Below are 20,044 nucleotides of genomic sequence, written 5' to 3' on the forward strand. Positions count from 1 at the left end.
GAGGACACACAGCCTGATCTATGTCCCACCATCCTTGGGCACATAAGGAAAGCACAAGGACTCTTTACTTTTCCTGGTCTATAATTCATTGCCAGGAGGTTGCAAGATGTATATTTAGACCCTACGTCTGCCCCAGGATAAATTGGTCGTTCCTGAGAAACATCTGTATCTTGTAATTAGACTCTTATAAACATTTGTGGGACAGAAAAATTTTCTCATCCTTTCGAATTACCACATTCTTGGTTGATCAATGCCATCTGGTGAAGAAGACCAAGCTGTTCCTCCTTCGGTGGCGATGCATCACGTTGAATGCCTGGCTTCCTTTCACTGCCCTCTCCCAGTGCCTAAGCATAGTGTCCTGTGCCAGGAATTGGCTGTGGAGCTGAGCAGGGATCTCTGAGAAGGAGCACCCCAGCCCAATTGTACACTTAGAGTTGCCCCACCCCCACCCCGGTCTGGTTCATGGGCATGAGCGCTTCTCACCCACTTCATAAGCTAAGACCAGACAGTCCACGGAAGAGAAATGTTCTGGATCTCAGAAGCCACCCTGTGGGGGAGAGATGCTTATTGATGCGATAGTACCCAGCATCAAAAAGCCAAACCCAGGGACATTTGACATTTAGTACTTTCATCAAAGATCTGAGCCACTGCTAGCTTCCATCCATCTTTTGCGTCATTACAAGTCAGAGAAGGTGAAAGTCAAAGGGGAGACTGGTCCAGAGGGGAAACTGTCCACACTGAGGAAGTAAGTGATGCCTATGGAGGCCAGCAGCCATTGCAGAGCTGTGGGTGCCCCTCTGCCCTGGGGGAGGAGGTGGCGAAGAAAAGTATGAGTGTGGCCCTGGCCTGAAGGAGGGAGCTTTCCAGTTAGAGAACAGGAAATGAGAGGAGGCTAGGATGAGCCCAGAACCGCATGCAGGGTCCCAGCCCTTTACCTAATGCCATCCAGCCTTTCTGGTAGCCATGGGAAGCCCTTGTTCTCCTCCTGTTGGTCTCCTTGACTCAGCCACTGTGCTAGAGGCCGTGGTATGCTTCTTCTCCGTCTGGTCCATCGTTGGCCTCTCAGGTTTCCACACGTACTTGATCAGCTCCAACCAAACAACAAATGAAGATGTAAGCTCCTGGCCATAACACGTGGGTATTGCATGGTTAGCCTCGGAGGAGGAAGAGGAAGTGAGAGATCCGAGGTAACCTTCCCCCGTACATCCCACCCTAGCTGGGAGAACCTTGGGCACGGACAGTGCAGTGAAAGCCCTTCCGGGGTCACGGGGGCATCCCTGAATCTGCCTACATTTTGCCATGATGTCATTCCCATCCTAAAATGAGCCAAGTGACACCCAGTTCTTACCTTGAGAAGCCTCTTTAAAGCCTCTTAAATATTTTGGAGGTAGCTTGTCACACATCCCCAAACCAAAGACAGGCTGACATCTTGAAGTCTTACTTTCACCCTCAATATCTCTGGCTTCTGGAAGAAATTGCCCTGACCAGAAGTTGAACTTTGAGTCCAGGAGCATCAGCGTATACATAGCAGAGGTAGAGGAAAGAGGGAGAAAATCAGGAAATATAATGCTGGAAACTATTTCCCAGCAAGTGTGGCTCTCGATTGCCCGTCATCCCGAGATTTTTTTTTCTGTCTGTGCAGAACAGATCCAGTTTCCTTAAACAAAAGCTGCGGAAAATAAATGATCATAAAATAGATGAGATAAGAAACTGCTAGAACAGCACATTCGATTTGGTAACTGTGGGTATTGGAATCTGCAAAACAGACTATTTTAACAAGAGGCTGAGCTCTCAGTCTAAATTGGCAGTTAAGGAACCCGTGCTAATGCTTCCGTTAGCATTCACCTCATTACAACTTAGGGTTGGGGAGGCTGGGGACATAGGTAGCTCAATGAATAGGAGCAGTTGCTCTGCAATCATAGAGACCTGAATTGGATTCCCCGGCACCCATGTAAAAGTCTAGTCATGGCCCCACATGCCTGTAAGCCCAGCATGGGGGCAGGGCAGAGGCAGGCAGAGCCCGTGAGCTCACTGACCAGCACATACCCCTACATACTCATGAGGGTGCACTACACACCTACTACCCCACACAACAAACAATAAATGAATAAAACTTAGGGTACAAGATGTGACTAGGAAAAGCTGAGTGCCCACTGGTTTCCAGTAGAGGAGCTTTTAGTGCCTCGTCATTATCTCAAACAAGGATTTCTGTACCCGAGAGATGTTACTGTCTCCCAAATCTAAGCTACTGTTTGAGGTATTTCTAACATTTCCTGTAAATGCTTGTTTTCCTTAGAAAAAATGCCTCAGTTTCTCCCAGTAAAGACTGTTTGTAGTGCTAACAATGGACCCAGAGTCTGCCATGTGCTAGGCAGATATTCTCCCACTGGCCTTACTGGATCCCAGTCCTTACTTGCATCTTTCAAAGGCGTCTCTGGGTCCAGTTTGTCAAAATGCTGGTACTCCAGACATCATGTGTTATTGATGCTCCTTTTCTTTCAGATCAAAGGATCTTGGTCCAATAAAAGAGGTAAAGAAAATTACAATCCCTACAGCTATGGAAACATCTTCACAAATTGCTGTGTCGCCCTATGTGGGCCCATCTCTCCCAGGTAAGAGGCAGAGAGCAGTAGACTTGTCTCAGATCTCAGGAAAGCAGATACCTCCTCTGTGTCAACACAGCTGAGAGACAGATGCCTGCCCCCCCCCACACCCGGTGGAGCTGACCACACCCACAGATGCCCCCCCCCCCATCCCCTATCCCCACTTAGATACACTCAATGGCAATTTGATCATGTTTCACTTCTTTTTGGCCTTGAACTGAGTTTGTGTCTGAATGGAAAGACATTTGCTATATTTCAGAACAGGAAGGCAGAAGCCTGTGACCTTGCCCATTACTGACGGACACTGAACTTCTGGGGTGAACTGGAACCTGTGATTAGCATAGTAAGGTGCCAGAGAGTGTGTCGGAAACAACTAGAAACCATATAGGAATAAATGCTAAAGTCTGAGATGCCAGCTACGGTGCTCACGTAGTCCCAAGGGAGATCTAACAAAAACGGAGTAGGTAGTGCAGGGGGGACACTGAAGATGGTATTACTCTCGGTGGTCACTGGCATCCTCATTCTCTCTCGGTCTCTCTCTGTCTCTCTCTCTCTCTCTCTCTCTCTCTCTCTCTCTCTCTCTCTCTCTCTGTGTGTGTGTGTGTGTGTGTGTGTGTGTGTGTGTGTGTTAGCCTCCTAAGTGCTTTGTATGTATCAACTTTTAACATGTACATTCCATGCCAATGAGGTGGATACCATTATTTTCTGTTTTATGGATAAGTAAACTGAGGCACAGAACTTAAATAACGTGCCCAAGACTGCACAGCTAGCAAATGCTGACCAACTGGGCCATCTGACATTGGAACCAGAGCATCTATTTCCACATCAGAACCGTACATGTTCAAATTATAGCCAAATTCAGATCATTGTGCTTTATGCCAGAGTAGCATGTTTCTTAAAAACTAATCTGTCATCTACAAATGCTGATTGAGCAGGTATCCACAGCAAGTGCTTGAGTGAGTTTCTAACTGATTCATCAAACCTCCTCCATCCAGTCTCAAATGTGTAAAACAAAGAGAAGCCACCAAGGTGGCCGCATAGTCAAGAAGGGGGTCCCCTCGTGGGTGTAGATCTCACTGAAGTGTGTTTGTGGGCTGCACACTTCATGCTTCTGTCAGCCTCAGATAACCCTCTTAGATACTAAGGTTAGTGGCATGGGAGTGGATGGCCCTGATGTGTGTCCAAGGCCCTTCAGACACAGAGCCAGGCAGCTATGTCATGGCACAAACACTGGGTAAGTAGACACGGGTCCTCTCCCAACCTCTCACTGAGGAGTGCTAGGAGTGCAGTATGACTTTCTCCTCTTGAACTGGAGGCCTCTGGGGAACCATCTACTCCCTAGGGGCTCCTCTTGGGGTGCAGAAAGATGGGGACAAACAACACCAGAGAAAGGGATTGCCTGAGAGATGAGGGTCAGGCTTGTCTGGTGGGTACCAGCCCCTCGTGAAGAGCTCCAGATGCCCCTGCAGGTCGCCTTCTTGGAGATCTTTAGGTCAGGAAATCTCTTGGAAAGCTATGCATTTCCCACCATCTTAGATTGTCTTCTGTGAGGAGCATGTTCCTGGGCCTAGGGTAGGTGATGGAGAGGCACTGGAGGAGCAGAACAAAGACCCAAACCATCCTTCTCTTCGCCAGAAAACACACTGGAGTCCAGGAGAAACAAAACAAAACAAACAAAAGCCAGAAAACTCCTGCATTCTGCCCACATCTCTTCCTTCCTGTTCCTAGGTACTGGATTTACATGTGGCCCCACTCTGTGTACTCACAAGGCAAAACTTGTCCTGACCAAAATGGCCTCCCCTTATACCTACACTGACTTGGTGTTTCTACCAGCCAGTTTTATGTCAGCTTGACACAAGCAAAAGTCATGAGAGAAGAGAGCCTCATCTAAGAAAATGCCTCCATGAGATCAGGCTGTAGGCAAGCCTGTGGGGCATTTTCTTAATTAGTGATTGACAGAGGAGGGCCCAGTCCATGGTGGGAGGTGCCATCCCTGGGCTGGTGGTCCTGGGGCAGGGTTCTATAGCAAAGCAGGCTGAGCAAGCCATGGGGTGCAAGCCAGTAAGCAGCACTCTCCATGGCCTCTGCATCAGCTCCTGCCTCTAGGTTGCTGCCCTGTTTGAGTTCCTGTCCTGACTTCCTTTGATGATGAACAGTGGTGTGGAAGCATAAACACAATAAGCGCTTTCCTTCCCCTAGTTTCTTTGGCCATGGTGTTTTATCACAGCAAATGGTAACCCAAACTAAGACAGATCGGTACCAGGTCTATTGCTGTGATAGACCTGACTGCGTTGTTAGGGAGGACTGTGGAAGGACTTTGGAATTTTATTGCAAGAAGGACCATTGAGAGTTTAGTGCTTGATGAGCGATTCTGTAGGAGCTTGGAAGACAGGGATGTTGAAGGCACTACAGCCGATGGAGGCCTGGCTTGTGAAATTGCAGAGGAAGTTGAAAGACTCAGCCAGGGCCATTTGATATTTTGAATTAAGATCCTGTGGCTCTGGTTGGCTGGGGCTGAAGAATCAGCTGTGATTAACAAGAAAGCAGAACTAGTGAAATGCAGCCTTTGTTTTGATGGGATCTCAGAGCTGGGCAGCTGGAGCTGGGGAATTATCAGTGATTAAGAAAAGACCACAGCTGGAGAGAGAGAGCTCAGCCATTAAAGGCTAGGCTCACAACCAAAAGTATAAGAAAAGACAGCATCCCTGGGGTGAAGTCGTCTGAGAAGTGTTTCCTCAGAGCCAGCACATACAAGCTCTGTTCCAGAGGGAGACAAGGTTGTACCTCACCCACTGGCAGCCAAAGGAAGAGTCACCCAGGTGGTACTGGTTTTGGATGCATGAAGGGGGCATGAAGAGCAGCTGAGGCTTGGCACTGTGAGAAGCCAGGAGAGGCCATTGGGTGAAGGTGCAGCCTCAGCAGCAGTTGAAGCCCCAGGACTGAAGGGGCCATGAAGAGAAGTTGAGTCTTGGCACCATGAAGGGAGCCTGTGAGAAGCCATTGGTCAAAGTGCAGCCCAGCTGCAGCAGAAGACCCCAGCATTTTGGAGATGCCAGGACCATTGGATGTGACCACCAGGAACAGCAGCAGCTGTGGAGTGGGGCCAGCTAGAGCCCAGAAGACAGGCTGCGTGTGCTACAGAGGGCGGAGCTGGAGAACTGACCCACGGCCCTTGGAGGAGCCCAGAAGATCATGCATGAGTCCCAGACACTGGACATTGAATTATTTATGCAGTTGGAGTCTGGTTCTGCTTTGTTCAGACTGTGACTGTGCCGTGGTTCTTCCCTCTTGAAGTGAGAAGGTATTTTATTTCTACAAGAGGCCACAGCTGAAAGACTTTGAGCTTTTAAAAGAGATTTCATATTTTTAAAGAAATTAGAGGTTTTTTTTTTTAAGAGACTGGTTTTAATGTGTTTGAATTTGTAAGGGCTGTGGGGCCTTTAAAGTTGCTTATGTTTGATATTGTGATATTAATATTATTATGTCATCTTGAGGATAAATGAGAAAGGAAATGTTCTAATTGAAAACTGATGCATTTATGTGTCAAGTTGACAAGCGGTCAGTTGTACCGGTTAGTTTTATGTCAGCTTCACACTGCTAGAGTCATCAGAGAGGAGGGAGCCTCACTCTTAAGATCTGGCTATAGGCAAACCTGTAGGGCTTTTTTAAAGATTAATGACTGGGGAAGGGCCCAGCTCATTGGAGTGGGGCTATTCCTGGGCTGGTGGTCCTGGGTTCTATAAGAAAGCAGGCTGAGCAAGCCATGGGGAGCAAGCCAGTAAGCAGCACCTTCTATGGACTCTGCATCCAGCTCCAGGTTCCTGTCCTGTTTGAGTTCCTGCCCTGACCTCCTTGGATGATGTCCATCAGGTTGCTTTGGTCATGGTGTTTCATCACAGCAATAGTGACCCTAACTTAAGGCAGTGTTTTGTCTGGCCTGGGGCCACAGTCCTTAAGATCCAAGTCCTTTGGAAGGGACACTTCTCAAGAACGGTCCTCCCCGTAGCACTGCCTGAATTGCTTACAAAAAGGTAAAGTGCGATGTACTGACCCAGCGTTTACTTGGTCAGGTAGCGAGCCCTGAGCTAGCTCCAGTCAAGAAACCATCTGAGGTCCAGAGAAGGAGCAGGGGCTCATGTGTAGGATGAGCAGAGAGAAGCCAAAGGACGCCCCAGGTTGGTGACAGGGACCTGATAGTCCCTGGTTAGAGGTTAGCTGCAGGTTCTGAGATTGGCACACTGAGCTGTGTTTCATTTTACTTGTGGGGACCCGAGATGCTGGCTAGAATGACCCCCACCCTCTTACACCCCACCCCCTTACACCCCACCCCCTTGCACCTCACCCCCTTACACCCCACCCCCTTACACCCCACCCCCTTGCACCCCACCCCCTTACGCCCCACCCCCTTACACCCCACCCCCTTACACCCCACCCCTTACACCCCACCCCCTTACGCCCCACCCCCTTACACCCCACCCCCTTGCACCCCACCCCCTTACACCCCACCCCTTACACCCCACCCCCTTACACCCCACCCCCTTGCACCCCACCCCCTTACACCCCACCCCTTACACCCCACCCCCTTACACCCCACCCCCTTACACCCACCCCCTTACACCTCCACCCCCTTACACCCCACCCCCTTACACCCCACCCCCTTACACCCCACCCCCATTGAGTCAACTTGCAGACTCTGATGAGTCCACAGAAAAAGGACTAGGCTCCTCTCTCTGTGTGTGAGGTGTTCATCTCTGTTCTGCCCTCATGCAGCAGGACCTTCTCCTATCAGGCCATCCTGCCAATCAGTGCCACCCACCTCAGACTTGGCTTCAGTTGCCTCTCACATGTTATAAAATGTACCCCAGTGTGTTTGTGAGTACGGAGGTGTGTCTTTGTGCCCTGACAGGAAGCACAAAAGCCCCCACATCATGATCCCTGCACACTGTCATCATAAGTAGAGGGGGATACTGGGAGTGGCCTCAGGGGCATGGGGGCTATCATGCAAGTCTGACAGAGGAATGGCCAGGTCCATGGCTTAAACTTGGAGTAGGGAGTAAGGAACCCATCTGGACACCACTGAGTAATGTGATGGGTAAGTGCTATGCTTGGTGTGGTGTACTCAAGAGAGAGGTGCCATCTTGTATGCCACATGGCCAGGGACGGGTAGTATACAGTGACATTTTGATCTCGTCTACAAATGAGTAGGAGTTAGAAGGAAGGCATTCAGGGAAGAGAGAGAGTTTTGATAGACAGAAGAGGCGGCGTGCATGGGGGCCCTATGATGAGGGCGGGGGGGTAGTCTAGCTAATCAAGAGAAGCCAAGAGCACTAATGTGCAGGATGGGGCTGGGGAAGAGCGAGCAAGAGACTGAGGAAATGGGTAAGGTATGAGGGGGCCTGTCTTAGTTGGGGCGTCTACTGCTGTGACAGAACACCATGACCAAAAGCAACACGGAGAGGAAAGGGTTTATTTCATCTTAACAGCTTGTAGTTAAGTGCCCATCCAGTGCCCATCTAAGAACCTCCCGTGGCAAGTTCCCTGGTCCAGGCGGAGCTGTTCTCCACGTGGTCAGGGATACCTGTTACCGCAGACCTAACCTGTAGCCAGGCACCCTGTTCAGGCCTTCTCTGAAGCCAAGTCCCCGGATGCTGCCTGTGTAGTACTGTCCTGCTCTGACAAAGTGCCGTAATGGGGGAGGGCCTAAAATTACACACAGTTCTCCCAGCCTGAGACTAGAAGTCTGAAAGGAAGGCAGCAGCAATCAAGCCATGCTCCCTCTAAGCACTCAAAGGAGGAAGTCCATCCTTGCTCCTGCCAGCCTCTGGTGGTGGCCAGCTGTCCTTGGAGTGTGGCTTCTATGTTCTAGCATGTGTGTCTGTGTTCCGTGGTCTACTTCCTGTGTCTCCACACGGTACTGCCATCTGTCTTCTCCTCTTTAAGGACACCAGTCACCGTGGGCTGAGACCCTTCCTTCACGGTTGCTTAGAAACCCATCTTCCCGTGAGCCTTTGCAAAGTAGCCGTGGGCTACAGAGAAGGTCACATTCATAGGTTGGGGGACTGGCACAACTCAGCCAGTGTCTTCCTCTTCAAGGCCAACGTCAGCGGACAGAGGAGTGGGAGAGAATGTGGCTTTGGTGGGGATGGTTTGAAAATAAATACAGAGTCAAGGAGCAAAGCAGAGTGCGTGCAGGTGTGGCCCGCTCTGGCCTCCTGCAGTGCACTAGGGTGGTGAGGACACCCGGAACACATTTCTGAATTAGTGTGGGACTGAAGCTGGAGAGGAAGATGAACTATTGTGGCAGTGGGAAGTGACTAAGAGGAAGCCACTGGGGTCTATAGTAGGTGACAACCATTTAGACTGAAAAGTGGAGCAACCAGTGCCATGGGGCCTCTTTAAAAGTGGAAGTGACAGGTGGGGATCTACCTCAGTATTAGAGCATCTGTCTAGCATACACAGGTTTGATTCTCAGTACCCTTAAGTAAGGATACATATGGAATATTCTGAGATACTGAGGTGGGTCCATCACAGAAAAAGCCTGTTTTCATCTCTTTTCCTGTTTCTGTGATAAAGCACCCTAATAAAAACAACTTAATGTAGGAATGGTTTGTTTTGGCTCAGGGCTCAAGGGTACTTCATGACAGGGAAGTCAAGACAGGAGGAGCTCAACACAGCTCACCACAGTGTATACACAGAAAACAGAACAGTGAATGCTCACACTCAGTTCACTTTCTCCTTTACAGCCTAGGGAATGGTGCCACCCACAGTTGAAGAATTAACCTCAATTAACCTAATCAAGACAAATCCCCCAACAGACATGCCCAGAGGCTTATCTCCCAGATGATTCTAGATCAAGGTTATCCATCATGGAAGGATCCCAGGGCTAGATTTTTAAATCATGTTACTATCTTCTTTGATTTTTTTTTCCCTCACTCTCTCTTTCCTCTGTTTGTATCTCTGCAGCCTAATCGACAGAAGAGGCTACATCCAGCCTGACACGCCACAGCCAGCACCACCATCAAATGGGATCACCATGTACGGGGCCACGCAGTCGCAGAGTGACATGGTAGGGACTGCCTGCATCAGGGCCACTGTTCCCTGTGATGCCTTCTCTTCTGATATGCCCTCTAACCCAATAACATATGTCTGGGCAAAAAATGCCTTAGTAGACAGGACATCTGGAACATCCATGTGGCTGACATGCTAGCAATGGGGGAAATGACATGACCAAGTTGGATAGTATTCAGGGAGGGACCCTGCCATCTAGTCTGGCTGGCTTAACACACACACACACACACACACACACACACACACACACACACACACACACACACAAACACACACACCATCTCTTTGCTCCGATAGCTTATGTCACATTAAAGGAAGCCCTTTCTACAAAATCAGGGAGGTGTTAAAGCCAGGGTCTACCTTACCACCACGGCTAGACTTTCTTGATGGTGTCCGTGTCCTGGGTTTCTCCGTGTCCAGTGGGGGCTGCTACTATAATAATGTACCCTGCTTCTGTAAGTGGGCAGTGGACAGCACCACACTTCTCCGTACTTCCGCCCTGAGTCTTAGACCTGCCTACAGCCCCTCTATGCAATCCTCGGGCCAGGTGCTCCTTTATTTACAGTGTAAACCAGACTGCCAGCATACCTCTTCAGAGTATGCATGCAGTATGCACACTGGAGGTGGAGGTGGGGGGAAGGGCAGGAAGTGTCTTTCCATGGGCATCTGCAACCATAGCTTGTTGGCCCTGACCCTCAGAGCCTGCACCTCCTAAGCTATTTGGAAGGCAATGGCTCCCCATTCATGTCCCTACCCAGTCTGCTATTGGCTGTTTATACAGTTGAGTCTCCTACATGGGGTTTCCATGTCACCCAGAGGAACTGGCTTGAAGGTAGACTTGGGGAAATCTTGCTGGTGAACATAGAGAGCTGTGAGGTGAAGGTTGGCTGCAGATTGTCTCTAAGACCCGGAGCCAGAAAATTATCCCATTCCATGGTCACTCATGGCCCCATCCCCCTGCCCAAGCATGTTTGGGCTCGCTGTTTGCTGGCTGTGTTCTGTTGCTTTGCTAGCTAACGGGTCCCCTTAAAAGCAATATGGGCATAACACAGTCCTTGCCACTCTTCTCCACGAGCATCCACAAATGCCCACACAAGAACCCCTGAAGGGCTCTTACCATATTTTCTCAAAGAGAAAGCAAGCACAGAGTAGAATTTATGCTCACAAAAGGGAGGGTATTCAATTTATTAGGCAACAGATGTCTAAGACACTTAACGATCTCATTTAATCCTAAACCAACAGTGGGAAATTATCACTCAAAAAAAAATTTTTTAGCTGTAAAGGGAGTATACCAGAATTTCCACCCATGTCCAATTGCACATGACTGGTCCACATGCTGATATGTATACATGCATACTCCACTCATTCGTCCATCACTTCCCTCAAGGTTCACGCTGTGCGCTGAGTGCTCAACTCGAAGCCTAGAAAGTTTGTTTATAATGCTCAGTCCCTCACATTCAAGTGTTGGTGATCATCACAACACGGAAGCAAGTCCATGAAGGCAGCGTTAGGAACTGTCATCAGATAGCAGTGTCCTTACAGACAACAACGGCCTGGGCCTGGCCTTCGTCTCCGTGAGACTCCCCTAGCAACCGAGTCCAGAGTGCTCCGCGTGGTCTCTAGACTTAAAAACTAAATGAAGGCTGTCTTAAAGGTGCCGTGAGCTACTCTGGACTCAGTAGTGGGACATAGATTGCTTGCTTTTATATTATATTGACCGAAACAGCTGAAGAGAACAATTTCAGGAAAGAGATGTTTATCTGGGCTCAGGATTCAGATGGTTCCGCGGACGGTGACCTGGCACCTTGCGCTTAGGCAGGTCCTGACAGTGCCAGATGTGTGGTGGGATGTAATGGCGGCAGAGGCATGTGTAGAGCGCGTTCTTCACTTCCTAGGGAAGGGGTGATGAAGGAGAACGGGTAGGAAAGAGACACCCTCTTTGTACAAACACCCAAGTGACCTGCTTTCTCCTCCTAAAGGCCCCAGAACCTCCCACCACCAGCCATGGACCAAGTGCACAACCCATGGGCTTGGGACCGGAATTTCACAGCCAACCCTTAACAGCACAGAACCCTGTGGCCATCCCAGAGCCAAAGCACTTCAGTCTGTCATAGGAGCTTCTCTACCACATGGGGGTGCTGTAGTGTCAGCCCGCAGCAGGCTCTGGGAGGCCAGGGTGCTAACCTTTAGTGGAGTGGAAGACAGCCCTCAGGAACAAAGAGGAAGGAAGGAGGGAGGGAGAAATAGTTGCAGAGACCAAACTACCACCCTGTACAGCTAAATGAGCTTGGCAGGTTTCACAGCCTGTCCCTGGCCCTGTTTTTAATCCATAAAAATGGGAATATTAATGTATTTATCTGGTAGGGCTTCTATGAAGTTAAAACGGGGGAGGGGGGTAGGGGAGAGCATTTAAATCTTGGCTGACACGAGGCAAGTACCATGTAAGGATCCGCGCATACTGTGCCCTGCCTGAGGTTCACGGGTGGCAGGGTCCGGCGCAGTTACAGCCTTTTGAACAGGTGGGCAAGAGAGAGTGTGAGTGATGAGTATGAGAGTTGGCTTCCTCCCAGTTGGCCCCCTAACCATCAGCAGCTCACGCTCCACATCTGGTCCTCGGCATGCTTCTTCAAAAGAAGAGCTGTGCCTTCCTGTAGCCAAAGCCCCTTGAAGCTCTGAGCAGCTGGGAGTCTGAACTTTGACCGTCACAGCCCCAACACATAGGATAGCCCCGTGCCGGCCAGGGTTCACTTCTGCCCTCCGGGTGTCCAGGCACCTTTGCACACCAAAGCTGGACTTGAAGGAGTAGAGCTGAGCCAGGTGGGTGGGTCAGAAGGAACTCAGTCCAGAAGCGAACGAACGGGGGATGGGGCAGGGGAGAGAAAGCCTTCTCTGAGATGGTTTTCAGTGAGATAGCTCCCCTTTATTGGGGGGCATAAAAGCTATATACACCTTGGGGATGTGGGTAGGGGTTTTCAGGGTGACATCACTGGCTGGGGCTGAGGTGCTGGGAGTGCTTCATTTGCATGGAGAGGAATTCCAGGTGCTCGCTGGATTTGCCCTTATAAGGAAATAGGAAGTTTTACCTGAAACCTGGCCACTAGACTATGTGACTACCTCAAGGGCGGCTGAGATGGGGCTATGTGCACCAGGGCATGCAGACCCAGGACAGAGAGGGAGCAATCTTTATTCCTGCTGGTCTCAAGGTGAGGTTTTCCAGGGTTTGGACACAGCTGGACCTTACTTTTGCTCTGGGAAAGATCCCCCGGATCGCACAGCTCACAGGCCCCAATAGCCCCACCTAGAAGAGGGTGGGCCATGCTTTCAGATTTTCCTCCTCCAACCCATCATGGCCCATAATTCCCAAACTAAGTGTGTCCATACTTTCTGGAGATGGGGCCATCCTGAAGGCTGGTCTAACAAGCCATGCTCCCCTGAAGGTCACACTGTATTTCTCTCTTCATTTGTCTTGTGTTTCTTATATTTCTGGGGTAAGTCTCACTTGGTCATGATGTGAAATTATCTTTTTATGTTGCTGGGTTTTTTTTTACTTTGCTGGCATTCTGCTGTGGCAGTTAATGTCTCTGTTGAGAGATTTGGTCTGTAGTTTCCTTTTTCTGTAACACTTTTGGTGTTGGTATCTGGGTGATGCTGGCCTTCAGAAATATGTCCTCTTGTCTTTCGCTGAGTAAGTTCTGAAAATGGATGTCCTCTTTTTCGGCGATATGGGGAATTCACAGTGAGGCTTCTAGCCTTGAGTTTACTTTTGTAGACAGTTATTTGCTCTGTGCCTAAATGAGTCTGTTCCGAGTTTCTGTGTCTTGGTCGGTATCAGCCGTGGGTGTCTTTGCAGAGATGTGCGCGTCTCACCCACTGCTGCTGTCTGTCTTACGTCAGTACTAGTCTATTCTGAAAAGAGTTGAAAGATGAGATGACTGGAGGATTGAACATGTCAAAAACTAGTAGAAAATTACAATACTTTGTAAATGTGGAAGGAAAGAGATGTAGATAAAGATTCGGAGCAACTAAAAAGCACACGGTGAGGGGGGAATGGCCAGATGGATCAGTGGGCAAAGTCACTTTCCATCCAGTACAAGCCTGGTGCCCTGAACTTGATCCCCAGAACACACATAAAGCTACAAAGAGAAAACCAGCTCTGCCAAGTTCTCCTCTGACCTCCATACACATGCTGCGGCATGCACATACCTACGCACACTAATGAATAAAATATTAACTTTAAGTCACTTTAAAAAAAAACACAACCTGAGAGGCAGGTTGGGATTTTTTTTGGGGGGAGGGGTGTCTTTGTTTTAATCTCTCTATGTGAGATAATGTGTGTTTGTTTATGTGTGTTCACATGTGTGAATGCAGGTGCCCACATGCCACAGCACACATGTAAACATCAGGAGAGGCCTCAGTTCATAGGCTCCATCTTGTTTGAGATTGTGGCTCTTATTGTTCACTGTTGTGCATGCCAGGCCAGCTGGCCCGTCATCTTCTGGTGATTATTCTATCTCTGCCTTCCATCTTGGTCCTGCTTTCAGACACGCACCACCATGGCCAACCTACGTCCTCACACTCAGATGGGAAGTGCCTTACCCATTGAGCTATCTTCCCAGCCTTTTGGTATTTGTTTATATTTTTTTTTTCTAAAAGGCATATAACTCTCCTAGCAGAGAGCGGGAACCTCTAGCCAAGAGACTCCATCAGGGGTCATGCGTCCTCTACTGTTTGCTTTGCTTTCTATCCCATAGACTAGCATCAGCATCAAATGTACACACCCAGCAACTTCCTAGAGCTGCCAAGGTATGGAAGAATTAGCTATGGTGTATCAAGAGTGACAACAAAATTAACTCTTTGGAGCTATTAGATTTCTTTCCTTTGACTTCTTTATACTGCCTATAACAAACATCCCAACTACAACCATCTCTCTCCCTCCCCCATCTCTCTCTCTCACACACACACACACACACACACACACACACACACGGCCCAACAGGACCTACAGGGCATGGCCAGCAGACATTAACAGCTCCCAAGTTGTCTGGTGTCTAACACAGCCCGAGCCAGCAGCCATCTGCCCTTTGTTCTTTGGCAACAGCTCCATCACTAAGAGTAGCTGGCCCAGGTGTTTGCCAAGACACCCATCATTTCCCTTTTGTGTATTTATTTTATATGGTTAGCACTCACAATCAATATAGAAGATATCTTCTGTCCTAATCCTCAATGCGAAACAAACATGCAAATCCTTGCATGTTGAGTTAGTGAGAGTCACAAAGTGAACTTCAAGCCATCTGAAGCAAAGCCAAGTTTATTTGGTACAGACCAGCACTACATTAAGTGGTGCTAGACTGAGGCTTCTCTCTTAATAACTTGTGTTGTTATTTGCAAGGACCATCTTGTTCCAGTCTCATTACAACACCCCATTTGTGGTGATTTGAATGAGAATGTTCCCCATAGGATCATACATTTGAACACTTGGTTCCTAATCAGTGGAACTGTTTGGGGAAGTCTAGGAAGTGTGGCCTTCCTTGCTGGTGCGTGTAACCTGGGAAGGGCTTAGAGCTTTTAAAAGGCCTCACACCATTCCCAATGGATGGATTCTCTCCCTTCCCTCCTCCTCCTCCTCCCCATCCCCGTCCTCCACCATGCCCACCCATCTACTGCCTCTGTCCTACCATTATTAACCCTAAGCCAAAATAAACCCTTCGTTCTATAAATGACCCTGACCATGGTGTTTTATCACAGCAATAGGAAAGTAATTATGGCACCATTTTACATAGGACAAAACTGAGGAAAAAAAATCTTGAGTAACTTGCTTGTATTTGTTACTTTCTGATCTGGTGGTCAAAACACTTGACAGAAATAACCTAAGGGAGGAATTGGGGTTTTGTTTTTGTTTGTTTTGTTTTGTTTGCTCCTGGCATCAGTGGGTTCAGCATCCTGACAGAAAAGGTGTGTGGGGCAGGAAGTTCATATCCTGGGGGAAAGCCCCTACTCTGCTGGCTTTCACTTTTCTATTCTGTTCCATGCAGACCCCCCAGAGCCCATGTTTGGTGCTGCCCACATTCTGGGTACGCCTCTCTCTCTCTCTCTCTCTCTCTCTCTCTCTCTCTCTCTCTCTCTCCCTCCCTCTCTCTCTCTCCATTAGTATTCTCTCTCTCCCTCTCCTTCTCCCCCCCCCCTCTCCATTAGTATTCTCAAAACATCCACAGACATACAATATGTGTGTACTGCAATCTCATAGGTACGTCTACATCCAGTGAATCTGACAGTGAAAGTTAGTCATCACACAGCCCAGAGTCATGTAGGTAGTGGTGCAAGGCACCAGGGCTCCCCACTATACACGTGTTTCTATTTTAAAAGCTCTTGAGGACACATAGAGTTTAGGAGTAGAATGCTTGCCTAGGATACATGGGATCCTAGGTTTAATCCTCACCACTTGGTGGGCAGTGGGAGAGGAGTCATTGCCTGAGGGAGACATGGTACAACATTTCTGTAATCTTGATACTCAGGAGGTTGGGGCAGGGAACTCTTGAGTTCAAGGCCAGTCTATCATATAATGTGTGACTCTGGGAGCTGGGGGGTGGGGTCGGGGGAATGTCCTCAGTGTCTGTCAGTGATGCTCTTTTTGACCTGGCCTTTACCGCTGGGGAACTGAAAAGCCAATTTAGTCTGATCCAGTATACCCTATCAGCCTGGAACTCACCAGACTTCCAGTTAGTCAGAACCCCAGGAGAAGGTCCAAATGTGGGGTTTGTTATGGTCCCAGAGGTGACTGCTTCATATATTTAACTATTAATATTTCATGTGATTTATTTTTATTATATTATTTCCCCTCCCCTAACTCCTCTCAGATTCTCCCCAATCTCCTTACCCACCTCATTTCATGTTCTTTCTCAAAAGAAAAGAAAAGAAAAGAAAAGAAAAGAAAAGAAAAGAAAAGAAAAGAAAAGAAGAAAGAAAGGAATAAGAAAACCCTAAAACACACACACACACACACACACACACACACACGGGAGTCTGTTTCATGTTGGTTAACTGCTCCTGAGCATAGATTCTGCCCTGGAGTGTGGTTGACATTCCCAGTGCCACATCATTGTAGAAAATTCATTTTTCCTTTTCCAACAGATAGATTTCTGGCTAGAAATTGGATTTACCCCACGTTCCCTTCTCTGTACTGAGATTTTTTTTCCCCCGGCAATTGCTTGTGCAGGTCTTGTGCATGCTGCCACAGTCTCACTGACTTTATGTGTGCATCAGCCTTCTTGTGCCTGTTCCTTTGAAATCACCTTTGGCTCTTACGATCTTTCTGCATCCTCTTCTGCATAGATGCCAGAGCTTGCATGAATCTCATTCTGCATATTATTCAGTTGTGGGTCTCTGTGTTAATTACCACCTACTGCGAGAAGAGGCTTCTGCAATGAGGTTGAGTGATGCACTAGTCTATGGGCATAGCAATATGCCAATTAGGAATGGTTTTAGTTCTATGTTCTTTTAGCAAAACAACATGTTTTCCCCTAGGCCCATAAGTTATCTAGTCTCAGTAGTTATGGATTTCATCTCACGAAGTTGGCCTTAGATATAATAACAAAGGAGTTGCTTACCCACATAATATTATATATAATATCACCAATAACATCTGTAGCACTGTTGCACTAGTGGGCATATCTCGCAGGGTTCGTAGCTAGGTGAGATTGGTAATTACTTTTCTCCTTGATAACATATATATCTTCTTTACCGGTGATCTTAAAAATCAGCCAAGATTGAAAGCCATCACTGTAGCCTGCAAATCCTCTTAACACACTCCAGAAGTTTGGATTATGTAGAACAATTTGTGCTTGTTTTATCTTGTTCTGTTCTGAAACAAAGAAAAAAATCTTTTCCCTTGAAAAAGTTTTAATATGTTGGGGGAGTTAAACAAAATGTGCTAGGATAAATCAAGCAACGGTGGATGGTGGAGGACCTCAAAAAATGGGAGCACTAAGGTTTCAGGAAAAGCTTCCTAGAGGAGCAGGAATATTAAATAAATGAGCTAAATATTAAAAAACAGATGACAGAAAATTAGACACCAAGGTGAGGAGGTATTTGTCAGTGTTTCATCACTATAACAAAATATCCGAGATCATTAACCTGTAGCGAAAAAAAGGTGTCTTGGCTCGCGGTTTTAAAGGCTCCAGTCTTTGGTCTGTGGGCATTCTGCTTTTAGGTCTCTGGCAATAGGGCCTGGGAGTAATGGTAAAGAGCATAGGGCTGAGCCCGCTGCTCATTTCATGGTGGAAAAGCGAAAGGGAAGAGGCTGGGATCTCATGGTCCCCTTCCGGAACACACCCCCCAGTGACCTAAAGATGTCCCACTATGCTTCTAACCCTAAAAATCCCATCACTTCCCAGTGGTAGAATCCTGGGGACCAGTTCCAACACATGGGCTTTCATGAGGCATTTGACATTCAGACTGTAGTGAGAGGGATGCCCAGAGTAGCTGCATACGTTGGGTGACACTGCTAGGTTTGCAAGGACTATTGTAGATACTGAGATTACAGAGCAGAGAGATGGTCTTAGGGCATGGTGGGAATCGAGGGAGGAGCAGGCTGGAGAGGAAGTGAGCAAGGGTCTTAGTGCCTTTTAACCAGCTTAGATTCTGTTCTCTCTATGACGTGGGGCAGTGAGGTGCTAGAGAGCCTCCATGCAACAAGTAGCGCCTTCAGATTTGCATCTGGAGTAAATAAGGACAGGAGGCCACAGGCTGTGCATAGAGGGGAGGGAGCTGACATTGGAGCCAGGACAAGCAGAGAAGACACTACACAAGACCAGGTGACTCCAAGGCTGGACAGAACAGCAGAGGTGGAGTCAGCCAAGAAGCAGCTCGGAGCAGAATGTGAGGGGAGGCTGCGGAGCCCCGGCCTCTCAGCTCGCTGGTGGAAGCTCAGAAAGCGCTGCAGTGAGTGAGCGCTTGTTTGGCCTTGTGGGATGCGGTTGCCTGTGATGGCTGCAGATGGCAGGTGCCTGGATGGAAAGCTCGGAAAGGTTTCCCCTAGCTCGTGAAGAAATGAGGTTGGCAGCAATTCACTTTGAATTAGTAGAGATGTGAGCGAACCATATCATTTACCCTAGATGTGTTCATTACTGCAGCGTTTAAAATAAAGTAAGACTCATGCACGGCTTTCTCTGCGCTGCTAATCTGATCTTACCTTGCACACTAGCAGGTGTTTGGAATCTGAATTTGTTCTGTTGTCCCACCTTCCCCAGCTCCGCCTCCAGTAAGCCAGGCATGTTTCTTGGTCTAAGCGGATGGATGCTAGAAAGGGCAGCAAACTAGAATGATTCTAAAAAACAATCAAAGGGAAAGCTCTGCCGACAGGCAGGCGTGTGCTCTCAACATGGCACGATGTGGGATCTGAGAACCAGCTCAGAGCTCTGGGGCTTTAGGGGGGTGTGTCTTAGAAAAGTCACTGTACCCCAAGACTCATCAGCTCTTAAGCTGTAAAATGGGAAAATGGTGATTATACACACACATACATACACCCCCACACACACACAACTTAGGATTGGCAGAGAGCCTGTCGATTTCATCTTTCCATCCTTTTATAGTAGGTACTTATTAAAAAGCCCATATTAGGTACTTATTAAGCTTCAGCAGGGGTGAACTAGCCCCTCCCAGGGGTTCACTCATTGATGGCAGGGGGAGGGGGAGGGGAGGGGCAGAGGTCATCATATACCCGTCAGCTGCTGCCCTCTTTTTCCATTCTTCTGTTCTCTACTTTTAGCCATAGCTGTAAGCAAAAGCCCCACCCACCCTGAACCTGAGACCAGGAGCTAGACAGAAGTCTTCTTTGTGGCAGGACCTGGCACTGTGGCTCCTTGAAGTAATGGTTGTGATAAGATCAAATTAGACCATGGGCCAAGAGAGCTTTTAATCCACTGGAAGCTATGAATAAGTGCCTATGCACTTTCCAGGATGAAAAAAAAAAAAAAGGACTTGGAAAAAATATGCAAGTTCTAAAATATGAGAACTTGAAAATCAAAATTAGCAAATGCCTGCTTTCTATGAGTCCGTGAACATGCCCACTTTATTAATCATGAAATTTAGCATTCATGAAAAATTAATCACATCTGATAAATTATTTATATGGAGCTTTTGCTTATTTCCTAAGAACTTCTGGGCATGCGTATGACTGCAAAGAAATCATTCCTGCACATGAGCTAAGTGGCTCACAGACAGACAGATCTGAAGGTCTAGCTTGCTGGGAGCCCTGTGTCCTTTTGACCTCAGCAAGGAGCCTCTGCTCAGAGGATCCCAGGGTGGCTCTATGCCTGAAGCTGTCTTTTTGGTCACAAGAGTCCTCTCCACTGGCGAGAATGTTAGCAAGGCTTTAG

General features: G+C 48.1%; 1 protein-coding gene across 3 annotated transcripts in view; it reads left to right on the forward strand.

The window, feature by feature from the left end:
- Positions 1-20,044, forward strand: part of ZDHHC14 (zDHHC palmitoyltransferase 14) — a 288,842-nt gene that overhangs the window by 256,490 nt on the left and 12,308 nt on the right. For all 3 annotated transcript variants that reach the window (XM_084777441.1, XM_084777439.1, XM_084777440.1), the window contains 3 exons: positions 1,011-1,113; positions 2,503-2,612; positions 9,567-9,669. In XM_084777441.1, the coding sequence (XP_084633567.1) occupies positions 1,011-1,113; positions 2,503-2,612; positions 9,567-9,669 (316 nt within the window). The remainder of the gene's footprint in view (positions 1-1,010; positions 1,114-2,502; positions 2,613-9,566; positions 9,670-20,044) is intronic.

The sequence above is a fragment of the Acomys minous genome (genome assembly GCF_964271855.1).
Source record: "Acomys minous genome assembly, chromosome: 3".
Taxonomy (NCBI): Eukaryota; Metazoa; Chordata; class Mammalia; order Rodentia; family Muridae; genus Acomys; species Acomys minous.